Source organism: Laccaria bicolor, genomic scaffold (genome assembly GCF_000143565.1).
Source record: "Laccaria bicolor S238N-H82 LACBIscaffold_56 genomic scaffold, whole genome shotgun sequence".
NCBI classification, from domain to species: domain Eukaryota; kingdom Fungi; phylum Basidiomycota; class Agaricomycetes; order Agaricales; family Hydnangiaceae; genus Laccaria; species Laccaria bicolor.
The window spans coordinates 148,053-160,619 of record NW_001889927.1 but is presented as its reverse complement, the minus strand read 5'-3'; the positions used below and the strand labels follow the sequence as shown (position 1 = coordinate 160,619).

Below are 12,567 nucleotides of genomic sequence, written 5' to 3'. Positions count from 1 at the left end.
ATTTTAGTTCTTCTACCAAACAAAGGCAACGTTACCAAACAATGGCAACACCCTTTCCTTTCACCCACCACCAACCATCCTCGTCCCCCCACTTCCATTCCCTCCCACCACCCACGTTGGCAACGACGACAACGACGACCACACCACACGACCCAACAACGGCCACGACCACACCAGCAACGAATGGAAGCGACCACTGCCAGCGAGGCGGCACCACGACAATCCACGAGCGCCCACGACAACGACATGGCCGATCCACGGGCGCCGCCATCAACCAGGGCCCACCACACCAGCCAGCCACGAACGACACACCACGCGCCCACCAGCATCATCAACGTGACACCAATGCAACGTGGCGGCGAAATGACGTGGGAACGAGGTGGCAAAACGACGACAACGATGCGACGTGGGTACAACGCGACGACGCGACGTGGGTACGAGGCAACAACGCGACGACGACGATGTGAAGTGGGTACGAGGCAACAACGTGACGACGACGACACGACGTGGGTACGAGACGATGACGCGATGACAACAACAATGCGACGACGACGACGACGCGACGTAGGAACGACGACGACGACGCGACATAGGAACGAGATGACGCAACGTGAGTACCATTAGTCCCCACCACTCTCTCCCCCTCCATCCCCTCCCCAGGGCCTGCCCCACACCATTGCCTGTCCCTCCTCCCTTCCTTCCTCCCCCTTTCCTCCCTCCCTCCCTTCCTTCCTCCCCCTTTCCTCCCTCCCTCCCTTCCTTCCTCCCCCTTTCCTCCCTCCCTCCCTCCCTTCCTTCCTTCCTCCCTCCCTTCCTTCCTTCCTCCCTCCCTTCCTCCCTCCCTCCCTCCATCCCTTCCTTCCTTCCTCCCCCCTTCCTTCCTTCCTCCCTTCCTCCTTCCTTCCTTCCTCCTCCCTCCCTCCCTCCCTTCCTCCCCCCTTCCTTCCTCCCTTCCTCCCTCCCTCCCTTCCTTCCTCCCTTCCTCCTTCCCTCCCTCCCTCCCTCCTTCCCTTCCTGCCCCTTCATTTAACTTAGAAAATAGTAAATTAGATGTAGATTTGAGTTTTAATATATAAATATTATAAGAAAGTGTTCATACCCTTTAAGTCAGTGTGAAGAAGTGCATATTAGTGTAAATGTATCTAGCAAAAAGGAAGCAGATGAAGAAACCAGAAGAAGGTGAGGAGGATAACTTGGGTTTGGATGAAGAAGTCCAGGATGATGAGGATAACTAAATAAGAAGTGTATATTAGTGTAAATTCACCAGATTCCAGTTCCATTCCTGTGGATTCCTGTGGATTCCTGTCCCATTCCTGTGGATTCCTGCGGATTCCTGTCCCATTCCTGCGGATTCCTGCGGACTCCGGTGGATTCCTGTGGATTTCTGCAGGAATGGGTGGGGCACTATAAAGTACTGGGTTCATCGTACCATGTGTCCTCCACATCGCCAGCTGCCTCTGATCCCCCCAGCTGCTCGTTCAAAGCATCCCATGGAACACCTTGGATATCTTCTGGCCTAAAATCCCGCCTGCAAATGATATCAATTAACCGTTTAAAACCTGCCTTTGTTTTCTGCATCCCGTCGTTCCAGTACCATTCGCCAAGAAGAAATGCGGATTTGTTTGGATAGGGGCCAAAGATAGCACTTCCCACCAGTATTTCTTTATGATCGGATGCGACTTCGGAGAGAGCGGTGTGCTGCTGCTCCACCTCGGGGTCATGTGTGGGGAATCCTTCTGCCCCGTACTGCTGGAACAGTCCAAATACATTGCGGGGAGATGTAAGGAGTTTTCGGATTTTCATTGTGGTACTACTTATAGGTTCCGCAGGCTCAGAATGAACAACTTCTGGAAGTACCATTTCTGGAGGTGGAAGCGCAGCTTGCGCTTGAGGTTGCTCATCGCGAAAGCACACAGGTAAACAAATATTGTGGCGAACTCTGCGTTCGGCAAGAGAGCGAGAATCATCAGGTTCGTAAGTATTGCTGGAATGCTGACAGGCGGCGTATTCAGGTCCTATCAACGAAGGGTAGAGGTAGGAACCGTTAGACATCATCCAAGAGCGAATTTTGTGACAAAGCAATTACCTGCGGCTGTTTGTCTTGAACATCAGGTGCGAATGGCAGCTTCTGGCGTTCTTCAAGGCGGCGCTGCTTTTGTTTTCTGTATGCTTCCTGTGCTGATGCGAGGGTAGAAGAAAATAGCCTCTTCTTTCTCCCACAGCTAGATGAATGGTTGGTGAAGGCGTTGAGTTGCGCAAAAGATCGGCCGCAACCCCCACAAGTTTGGCTGAAGGCCGTTGTATCAGGATATAGTGGATCTTCTGCATCCATTGTGGGCTGGTAGATGAAGTTGGGGAAGCAATGGAAGCAGCGACGTGGCTGCGTCTTTTGAAAGCCTGTTCTTCACCAGCTGGCATTGGCTGGGTACCCGGACTCCGCAACCAATTGAAATTATCATCATAATGTGATCACGTTTCATACCCATAGTCACGGTGACACAGCCTATTTTTGGGCGGCTGATGTTGATGTTGGAAACTTCTGCTGATCCGGAATGGCATCTGTGATTTGATGGCAGTCTAACGGAATAAGTGCGCAGGTTTGCAGATGGCAGGTAAAACTTGGTCACAGTACAGGCCCAAAAAATTTAACAACCCTGTAGGGAAGCCCTTCGCATATCCCGCAGTGGTATAATGAGACGAGCACGCTCCTACCCTGTGCTGATCTTAAGCAGAACTTATCTCGGCTGGGATTTCCAAATTTGGCAGGACTCGGAGCGGCCATAGGGATTGCAACCTTGAACTCGAATAACAAACCGCGGCAGGAGCAGCCTGCGGAATGTATGCCCTGGGGTCCAGTGCCGTGCCAACGATATGCAAGTTGAATTTGGCAAAGGCGAAATTGAAGGCCATTGTAGAAACGTCGTAGTAAACATTGTAGAAGCCACGTTCCCATATGGCAGCGCCTGACACAATACCGTTTAGTGGGCAGGTACAGAAAGAATAGAATGCTTTCTTGCGCAAGAAATGAAAGAATGATCGATGTTTGTGGTTCTATTGGAGGGTCTTGGACGGGAGGGTACATTCGCATTGCATGGACCAAAAGTAGCAGTCCATGACGGGCCTTTGCATGTAATGGCGTTAGGAGGCCAGAGCATGAACGGAGGCTCCTCCCCCGGTGCTGGCGCCAGGCCTGGCCTCGCAGCAGCTCCCGGCTTCGTTGACAATGATGATGCAAACGATGGGAATGGTTGTTGCTGTCTTTGATGGCGAGGTGATTTAGGGGGAGGCAACTTGGATGCGGTCAACAACATCCTCTGGGTCAATGTTTGACCCTTGTACGTGGCTAGCGGGGTTGGGTGTTGCATTGCTGTTGGCGGAGAATGGGAGCCACGATGATGTTGAAGCAGAAGTGGCAGGGCGACTGCGACCATCACCACTGATGAGCCCAGAGACTCGGGTGATGTCGCAGATCCAGTTCCATGCTTCGATGTAAAGGGTGCCGAGGACAGTATAGGTTGCATCAGGAGGACGAGAAACTGCGCCATTTATAAATCACTTGGTCTTGACATGGGGCAGGCAGAGATACCAGGAGGCAGCTGCACTAGATGGAGGGGTTCTCCTGAACCGAAGACGGACAAGGCGCATTCAAAGTCAACGACTGCTGAGGCCCGAACGTCTCGTCTTTCGTTGTGCAATGCGAGCCTTCTGAGATAGTGACAGTGCGGGGTTTAGAGTCGAATACGCTGGATCTGGCATTGAACTTTCTGTGGGATCAAAAGTATACATTATTTTCCGTGTTCAACGGCAGTTGAAGAGACTCTAACTGACCCAAAAGCAAAGCCGCCAAGACCTCTGATCTATCAGGCCAAATGTTTCTGTTTTTACATGAACTCCACTCTGTGTGGCCACTTGACCTCATAGTAACCTAAACAGAACCTCGATGAATATGAAAACTACAAGACATGGTTGCGCCGGTGTACCTCGCCTTCAAAGTGTTCAAGTCGGATTTCCCGTCATCATGAACTGTGCACGGTTTGGCGTCGGCTATGGTGGTGGTAACTAGGCCTAGAATGTCAAGGCTTGCCTTGTAGCATGTTCTTGACAACATCATTTTGAACTGCCGCTGGACGTTGGCACGTCCCAGATGGTTTGAGTGGGGCCACGTTCCCTGCCGGCGGCACTCCTGCCTAAGCCGTTTCGTTAGCATCGACTATACTGATACAGTGAAGGCCTACAAATGAAAGGAGCACCATATGAGCAGCACCTTCCATGCAACCGCCGGTTGATCAAAGACCATAACCAGCTTGCAACGACAACATATTTTTTCCGATGGAATAGTATTGCAGAGAAAGTAGGTGCAATGCCTTGAAGCGACGCTTGAACAACAGAAATGTCCATTCCTCCGCAGCGAGTCAACGTACCAGATGATTGGAGCCTTTTATGGAATGAATTACTAATCGAGTTTTCGGCCATAGCTATGTCTCAGAAGGCACTTACTTGGAACTTCCACCTTCCTTAGAGTTCACTCATAATTTGAGAACCTCGATTGACTTCGTGAACTGTGTAAGTCTTTACAAGTTGAACGAATATTGATCTGGAGTAAATAGAAACACAGAACTTCTCTTGAATGAACACTGCTGAAGACGAACTCACTGGTTTCGGCCTGGGAACGTATGGAAATCCACACATAGACCAGGCAGATGCAGCCATGCAGGGGACAGTGGTTGTAATGACTCATGACCACATCTGGGGTGAGTGTCTAGTAATTTACCGGACTACAAACGCCTTTCGACTCTGATTCAGACCACCCAAATCAATTCCACCTACCAACCCAGAATCACTTCACAGGAGTTGCTCGCCACAGCGGTCGACATATCGTACCTTACGCCACCACCTCAGCTGATGCATCTGCACGACAAGTCAATATCGTGTATCCTCCGGAAAGAGACTACGTGTACAGAACGTACCAAGGGGTTTCAGTAACAATATCTGCACACCGAATTTCCTCATTCGATAACCGCGACTTATATGTTGCAATCCTGGCGAGCAGGGAGCAAATATCATATGACCAGTTGAATGATGCAATCAGAGGGTTTATGATGGACGGTTAATGGGAGTCCCTTCCTTCAATGGCCTCCTACATACATGCCAAAATTAAAGAGCTCACCTTGATAAGAGGGCATCGCCTAGAATACAGCAGTTGTTCAATTTGAAGGGGTTGATTGCCAATAGAACCCTTATAGATGTTATGTTACAATCAGTATGAAATATATTGAAGGTTGGTATAGTTGGTCTTTCTGCGGCATATTGAAGTATAGGTTCAAGGTCAAGCGGAACTTGCTGAACAGGTGGACAATTTAAGTTTGTCATTGGTATTTGTCTCCTATCCTCTCTAAGTGGCCTAGAAAATATCACAGAATGGTCTCCAACTTCAAACAGGCCTAGAAACTTTGTTAGTACCATTGTCCATTATCAATTTCTGACTCACCTTGATCTGACATCGTATCAACGGGTCCTAAAGGTACGTGTAGAGAATTTTCAAATGTTAACTTCTTCGTCAAAGCACCCTGAGAGGTGTCTTCTATATAAACGTAGATTGTCTGCAAGAGATGTCTGCTGACAACCAGCGGGTGTTCTTTCACGGCGTACAGAAGTAGGAACCAGGCGTCGCGATGAGGGTTGAACTGCAAACGTCCTGCAATTTCGCCATCCTTGACTACGAATTCCTCTGGAGGCGTAGTCGTCATGCAGTGTGCGCGGTTGAGTGGGTAACATAGACACATTTTGTATTTTGTTCTGCAATTGCAACGTTATTGTGGATGGGGTGTCTCAGACACCTTTCCTTTTTTGGTTTTTGGATGCAAGTTTTACAGTACTACCGTAAAACTTGCAAAAACACTACGTCATTTGATTTGACGTGACTTTGACCAGGGTCCAAGAAGAGAATCGGCGGAGTTGTGTCAAATGCACATTCAATATCACTTGAGTGCTAGATTGTAAACAAACTCCGAATAACCCGCGCCTGCCGACAAAATGATGTGTCTGAACAGAGGATCAATGGTCAGCTGGCTATCGTGCCGAGAAACATCGGTGACAAGAGAGGTGAGAGGATCATCAACCAACGCAAGGTCCAGTAAATCGGTTGGAACGAGAACAATCAGCCAGGTCAGGTCAATTGCAACAGAAAATCTGCCGGCACCGTCCTTCAGCGTGTGTTGCAACATAGTTATAGCGAAGTTCAAGAGTTGATGAGCCTAGGGCAAGCGCGTTGTTGTGAATTTACAGAACTCCAAAGAAGGTCCTCCAGTGCACCTGTGTTTTCCTTTCCGATATGACGAAATGTGTTGTGAAGCCAAGTGTAAATGTTCAATGGATTTGGTGGGTAGCCCAGTTTTTCAGACTTTTTTCGAGGTCTTTACCTTCCCCGGTGAGAAGACCGTGGCACGCGGGAGTGAGAATAGTGCAATCGGACGCGCTGACAAGATGCGTGAACACCTAAACAACACACACACACAAACACCTTAAACACTTATCACCACAGGTACGTGCTCGGTACTTCGAGTTCGGGTTCGTACGGTAAACAGAATTACCACACTTGTTTTGTAAGAACTTAAGTAGAAGTTCGGGGAAACGTTTTTGTATATTTTATATCACTTGTCTAAGTCTAGTAGACCTTTTCGGAACAAAAGGTATTGTTTTACGTGCGGACACAGTGTAGAATTCGAAACTTTAGTAGTCTTTGAAGGGAAACGGCTTTTATTGGGACTGTCTCAGTGTTCTGGGATTGCGCTCTAACTGTATACGAAGAAATGACAAGGAAATTGTGCTTTGTAGACTTTTTATAACTCCCTTGAGTTTTTATTATGCCTCTGATGCGGTCCAAACTAGTCTTAAAGACTCCTCAAGCACGCTCACTTGGATTCCTCGGTAATAGTAGAGAGCTCTCTTACTAATTGACGAGACAACCTTACAAAAGCTTTGTGATCCCCACTTAACACACTGGTTCCAGGCACACGTTACTTATGTCTGCGAAGAAAAGTCCTTAAATTGATTACAAACTTATCCACTACCTCAGATGCTACTGGGAGTGCGACAGCTGGTCAACGCGGGGGATAATTCCTCCCGTTTCAGCCTGCGCGCATCCTCTTTTTATACTATTCTATGTCTTCTATTTATATTTATATGTCCATGCTTTGTCCGAGAGGTCGGACGAATTAATACTGAATTTTTAGTAAAGGTTTGAAGTGGCTCGATTGTGCGTGGCACAACTGAGCTGACTTCTTTTAAGTTTTCGTAGTGTTTTCTCTATTGTGGCGACGCGACGCATCAGTATTGATGCGTACACGGGAATCGCCGTAAACGGTTTTCACGATCGGTTCAGCCGAGACGAACGGTCCGCTTAGTGATTTTCTCTCTATTATTAGATACTATGCCCGGGCCTCGGACCGCACGGCAAATCGTTCATAGTTTTTCTCTTTTGGCAGGCTTCGGAATATTTCACGAAGCTTAGTTTTCTTGGGTCAATGATGCCATGATTTGTGATGTGTTGATGCGCGTGATGCGCGTGATGCGTCTCTCCACATGACTTCTTGGATCATGCTTCGTAGCACGTGACCGAATGACTTCTCGCGTCAGGTACGCGTCGAGTTTCTACGCTCGCGCGTTTATCTTTTAGAATTAATATCTTTTAATCCATAATAAAGTGAGACCCTGGTTTGGTGTAAACTCCAACACCCTGTGCGGGGGTGTTTTTACTCTAGAACACGCGGTAGCGTACTATTTCATGGTAGTGTAGCCTTTTATTAGACTTCGAGTATATTGAGGTGATTCGGTCACGAACCGACCGCAATTCCTACTGTCTAAGGCGTGCACATTTCTCGGATGTAAACTTTAATCGACTAGACCAGGTTGCGTCTAACGATCCTTATGATCAATGTGACTGTATTTCTACTATAGGAGGTTTTATAGGAGAAATCGCTAAAATTCGCATTTTTACGGGTGTATTGTTACACTCCGTATCACCGGGTTATTCCGTATGGAATCCATGTTGGCTGAGGACCCAGCCATTTTCTTATTCCATAGACCTCATGGATTCCATATGGAATGATTAATTCCATATGGACTCCAACACCACTCCATATGGATTCCATTGGATTCCACATGGAATGCAGGCATATCCACCTTGGATTCCATGGAGCAGTCCACATGGATTCCATGGATGACCATTATACCATTAGAATACAGTATTTATAGTGTCCTTACTATATTTAAGTAAAAATAGAAATTTTACATCAACAGGAATTGAACAGTCAACCTCATCAATATTAGCAGTGCTCAAACCAACTGAGCCACGAAGGCATTATCATAAGGTAAAGTAAAGGTATATATATACCGCCTTTGTCACGTGGCATCTCAAACGTGACACGACGCGTTGCCAATGCCACGTCGTTTCTTCCTTCCACCACCACCATCACCATCCACCCCACCATCTCAAGCCACGACCGCCCACGACATCGACGTCGACGACGACCACCACCACCACCACGCTGCCGTCACGCGGATGGGAGGCGACGACGACGACGACGCGGAACGTCAATGGACGTTCTGCCTCGACTCCAGCCCAGGTAAATGGACTGGGTAACCCCTCCCAGTCTACCTTTTGACAACAACAAACCAGGTGCCACGTCGCGGTCAGCGACGTGGCAACCAAACGACGAACGGACACGACAACCGACGAGCCCGCCCACCCACAAACGACGCACACCGCCCCACACGACCCCCACTGCCCACGAGCGCCCACGAAAAGAAACGAGCGCCCAGACACGACAGCGAACGCCCACGACACGTCAACCAACGAGGCCGCCCACCCATGAACGACGCACACCGCCCTGCACAACCCCCACCGCCCACAAACGACCCCAAAGGACCCCAAACGCCCATGACACGACAACAGACGAGCCCGCCCACCTATGAACAATGTACACCCACCCAAACGAGCCGCAGCGCCCACGAACGCCCACGAGACGACTGCACGGGAACGAAAACGAACGCCCAGCAGACGAAGACGACGACCGCCCACAAGACCCAGCACCATCCCCAACGCGAGTGCCCACGAACGACAACGAGCACCCACCAACGAAAACGGACGCCCACGAAATGACGACGACCGCCCACCAACGTGAACGGACACGGGCAAGGACAAGCCTAGGTGAGCTCCCCCTCCCTCCCCCCTCCCATTGCTCCCCTCCCATTGCTCCCTCTCCCTCCATTGTCCCCCCTCCCTTCATCAATCCCCACCACTCTCTCCCCCTCACACTCTCCGCCCTCACTCTCCACCACACACACTCCTCTCAATCACTTCTCCCTTCAATATTTAATGTAGTAAAATAAATATATGTAGTCCTATTCAATACATTTTAAATTCTCCCTGTTCAGTTATTAGTATGGAATAAGTGTAAAACTAACTGTAGAACTGATGATGTGGACTTAGATAAGTCTGGAATTATGATTCCATACAGTTATTCCATCTGGATTCCACATGGAAAAAGTATGGAATCCATCCAAAAAAATTATGGAATCCATCTGGAAAAAGCATGGATTCCATCAACCAAAGTATGGAATCCATCTGGAAAAAGCATGGATTCCATCAACCAAAGTATGGATTCCATCTGGAAAAAGTATGGATTCCATCAACCATTCCATGGAATCCATCAGCCATTCCATGGAATCCACCTGGGGGAAGTATGGATTCCATCCAGTCCATATGGAATAACCCGGGGAGGGTAAAGTATTGCACTATTGCCCTGCGTTTTTTTGGATCATCGGCTGAACCGCAAAAAACAGTATCAAACTTCGTTTCGGCCTCACGAAGTTCGAGAAATTCATTTGGCTTCCTTGTTTCGACGATTGAATTGACACGAACACCTGGCAAGGTATGAGCAGGGCGCATGAACCAGACAGGGAGCCCAGCCCTCGTAAACTCCTGCAGAATAGTCGAATCCATGGTGAATACACCAATGGTCTGCGCAGTTTCGGTGGCAGGCGGTAGAATCCCGTCCATTCGGGGTTTGTAGATATAAAGATAGTCGAGGCCAGCTGTCAATTCTAAAAAAGCTCGTTGGACTTCAGCCACACAGAATTTGAGTTGTGTGAAATCCATTGGTAGTCGTTCAAGACAAGAGAGCCCCTGACCTAACCAGTTCGATAGTGTCAATATTTCCGAATTCTTCGTTGGATGAGATTTGTCTAATTTGTATTCCTGAACACGGTCCTGGAGCTCCCCCACTAATTGTCGAAATTGGACCAAACGGTCATGAGGAATTTTCCTGATGCCCAGGACTAGGTCAGAAGAATTGACTAACAGATCTGTCTGGTCAGGATTCCACCACAAGATATCCCTTCAGTCATCATGTTCTGGCCTGCGCGGGATTGCGCCATGGTGACAGGCTGAGCTGACGTATGGCTGGGGCCAGAGAAGTGGGTCGTCATCTGCGTAACGGAAGTCGCATCAAAGGAACATTGCTTGATTTTTGCCAAGGGGTGGCTCATATACCACATCCATGTTTGGGCTGGTGACGAAGAAATATCCGCCTCGAAGAACGGCTCCCACCCGTCCATCGCACCACTGTATTGCTGTGGCGGATTTAGTGTACTGCACCAGAAGGTGAGAACAGATACGTACATTCATGTGGTTTGCCTCGATTACGAAGGAGAAGGAGCGGGTCCTTGTCCAGTATCTCAGGTGTTATGGGACAGTTTTGCATGCTTTCTACGAGTACTTAAGTTCAATACGGTGAAATCTCATTCTCTACATACAAGATTTGAGTGATCGTTGCAGAATCTACGTACAGTCAGAGTCAGTTCAATGTCTCAGTTGTTTTATCTCTACGTACATAGTAAACTCTCAATTTGCAGGGTTGATTGGTTGAATGTGTCGAGTATCCCAAAGTCAGAGCTCTGTTACATGATCAGTTCAATTCAACGCCCCGGCATTATTCGCATAAACGCACCCTAGGCGTGGATCCTAAGGTAACCCAGACGACACGAAGTCAAATCCAGTGTGAGCGATGCAAAGTCAACGTCATGCACGAGTTTTGAGAGAGGGACCGACGCAAAGTCAAAGTCATGAACTGAACAAAACGACGCAAAGTCAAGTTTCGTAAAATAGAGATAGCCGTTCAAGGGTTTCCGAGTGTACCTGCAAATGCCCAACATGAGTTCACCATTGGAAATATCGACATGCGTTGCAAACCTTCAATCCCAATGGAACTGTTGGGAGGAATGCACGAGGACCTGAGCATCCTTGAGGTCTATTAACTGCAAGGTAAGTCCAACGTTACCCTCAAGGAGTAACCATATACGCACATATTTACCTGGGCGTGGTCGCCTTCCAATCGCACCGAGGCTATATAAGGAGCGTGGCAGAAGATGGGCGAATGAGCGGGAGACGGGCGTGAGCAGGAGACGGGTGTACTAGGTGAGAGTTGGACCAGGCACTGCTGCTGGATCGCAGTGGAGAGTGAAAATCCGAGTCACAGTCACAGGACTCCGAGTCGGACTCCAACGCGGCCACTGGCACACTCCCCGCCCATGGTGAGTCCGAGTCAACACCAACTTGAAGTTCTAAACTCTTGTCCATTATCGTATGTACTCTTGTTCGTAAAAAACTCTATTTCGATTAAAATTCATTGACTTGATAGTACATGGTGTTGCATAGATTTCCAGAAGCATGTTACCCAAATGTCATCAAAAGTCAAAGGATGTGTCTCTGCGTGCATGATGGACAACGAAACCGAAGTCGGCCCTCAACGAGTGAAAAAGGATCCTCAATATACCGTTGGACGCTTGTCGCGCTTCTGCGGTCCTCTCCATGAACATCCTACTCTTCTTCAAACGGTCCTGAAGTTCACAGCAGGAAAGAAGCTGAGATGCTCGAGGGTGATCGGGGCGAGCAAATTCTAGCAGAAAAAAGTTGATTGGGTGCTTCCTTGCATCACTGTGTGATTTGATGAGCCATGCTGCTTGGCTCGCCTTATCAATCGAAATGCAGAGCTGGGATAGCTCCTGAAATCGTATATGAGATTTCTTCAGGTGCATTGCCAGCTCAACCTGTATTGAGGCGGCATCAAGGAACAGTGAGTCGCGAATGTCGATGGCTTGACAATACATATCTTCCAATTCCAACGCACAAGGGCAATAGGGATCGGTGACTGTGGTTTCTCCACCACCCGCTGAACAACGGCTGTTTTCCTACACATTCTGAGTGTCTATATGATGCTGAAGATGGGTGAAATACCTGTTGCTCTAACATAATATCAATTTGTGGGTCCCAGGCTAACGGGGGCTCCGCTTTTGCCTTTTCTGGCAATGCCACACATGGCAATGGGCCCTCTATCCGTGAAAAAAATGAAGCAGGCAGCGCTGTAGATGTCTCTGAGATTGTAGAAGAGTTGGAGTCAATGTCTGAGAAGGGATGTGGTGGTGGGGGCTTGAAAAAGGGCTGAGCATAAAGGCAGTGTGATATTGGGGAATCCAATGAGCTCGTATGGAAGTCCTGAAGTAAGTCAG

At 48.5% G+C, this 12,567-nt stretch overlaps 5 protein-coding genes across 5 annotated transcripts; 2 read left to right on the top strand and 3 right to left on the bottom strand.

Moving 5' to 3' along the window:
• Positions 1–41: 41 nt before the first annotated feature.
• LACBIDRAFT_333852 (uncharacterized protein) lies at positions 42–467 on the top strand (the record flags this gene model as incomplete). The annotated part of the gene is made up of 1 exon (XM_001888555.1): positions 42–467. One exon carries the CDS (start codon positions 42–44, stop codon positions 465–467), a length of 426 nt encoding a protein of 141 aa, XP_001888590.1.
• A 675-nt stretch (positions 468–1,142) lies between these two features.
• On the bottom strand, positions 1,143–2,332 carry LACBIDRAFT_333851 (uncharacterized protein; the record flags this gene model as incomplete). The annotated part of the gene is made up of 5 exons (XM_001888516.1): positions 1,143–1,404; positions 1,430–1,528; positions 1,550–1,810; positions 1,858–2,015; positions 2,087–2,332. 5 exons carry the CDS (start codon positions 2,330–2,332, stop codon positions 1,143–1,145), a joined length of 1,026 nt encoding a protein of 341 aa, XP_001888551.1.
• A 944-nt stretch (positions 2,333–3,276) lies between these two features.
• Positions 3,277–5,783, bottom strand: LACBIDRAFT_333850 (uncharacterized protein; the record flags this gene model as incomplete). The annotated part of the gene is made up of 8 exons (XM_001888515.1): positions 3,277–3,536; positions 3,637–3,764; positions 3,981–4,187; positions 4,654–4,775; positions 4,882–4,908; positions 5,168–5,236; positions 5,416–5,441; positions 5,489–5,783. 8 exons carry the CDS (start codon positions 5,781–5,783, stop codon positions 3,277–3,279), a joined length of 1,134 nt encoding a protein of 377 aa, XP_001888550.1.
• Positions 5,784–8,437: 2,654 nt separating this feature from the next.
• Positions 8,438–9,160, top strand: LACBIDRAFT_333849 (uncharacterized protein; the record flags this gene model as incomplete). Its single annotated transcript, XM_001888554.1, has 2 exons — positions 8,438–8,624; positions 8,652–9,160. 2 exons carry the CDS (start codon positions 8,438–8,440, stop codon positions 9,158–9,160), a joined length of 696 nt encoding a protein of 231 aa, XP_001888589.1.
• Positions 9,161–9,646: 486 nt separating this feature from the next.
• Positions 9,647–12,168, bottom strand: LACBIDRAFT_333848 (uncharacterized protein; the record flags this gene model as incomplete). Its single annotated transcript, XM_001888514.1, has 8 exons — positions 9,647–10,191; positions 10,362–10,632; positions 10,682–10,724; positions 10,816–10,840; positions 10,893–10,956; positions 11,252–11,309; positions 11,365–11,404; positions 11,835–12,168. The coding sequence occupies 8 exons, from the start codon at positions 12,166–12,168 to the stop codon at positions 9,647–9,649; spliced, it is 1,380 nt and encodes a 459-aa protein (XP_001888549.1).
• Positions 12,169–12,567: the final 399 nt, after the last annotated feature.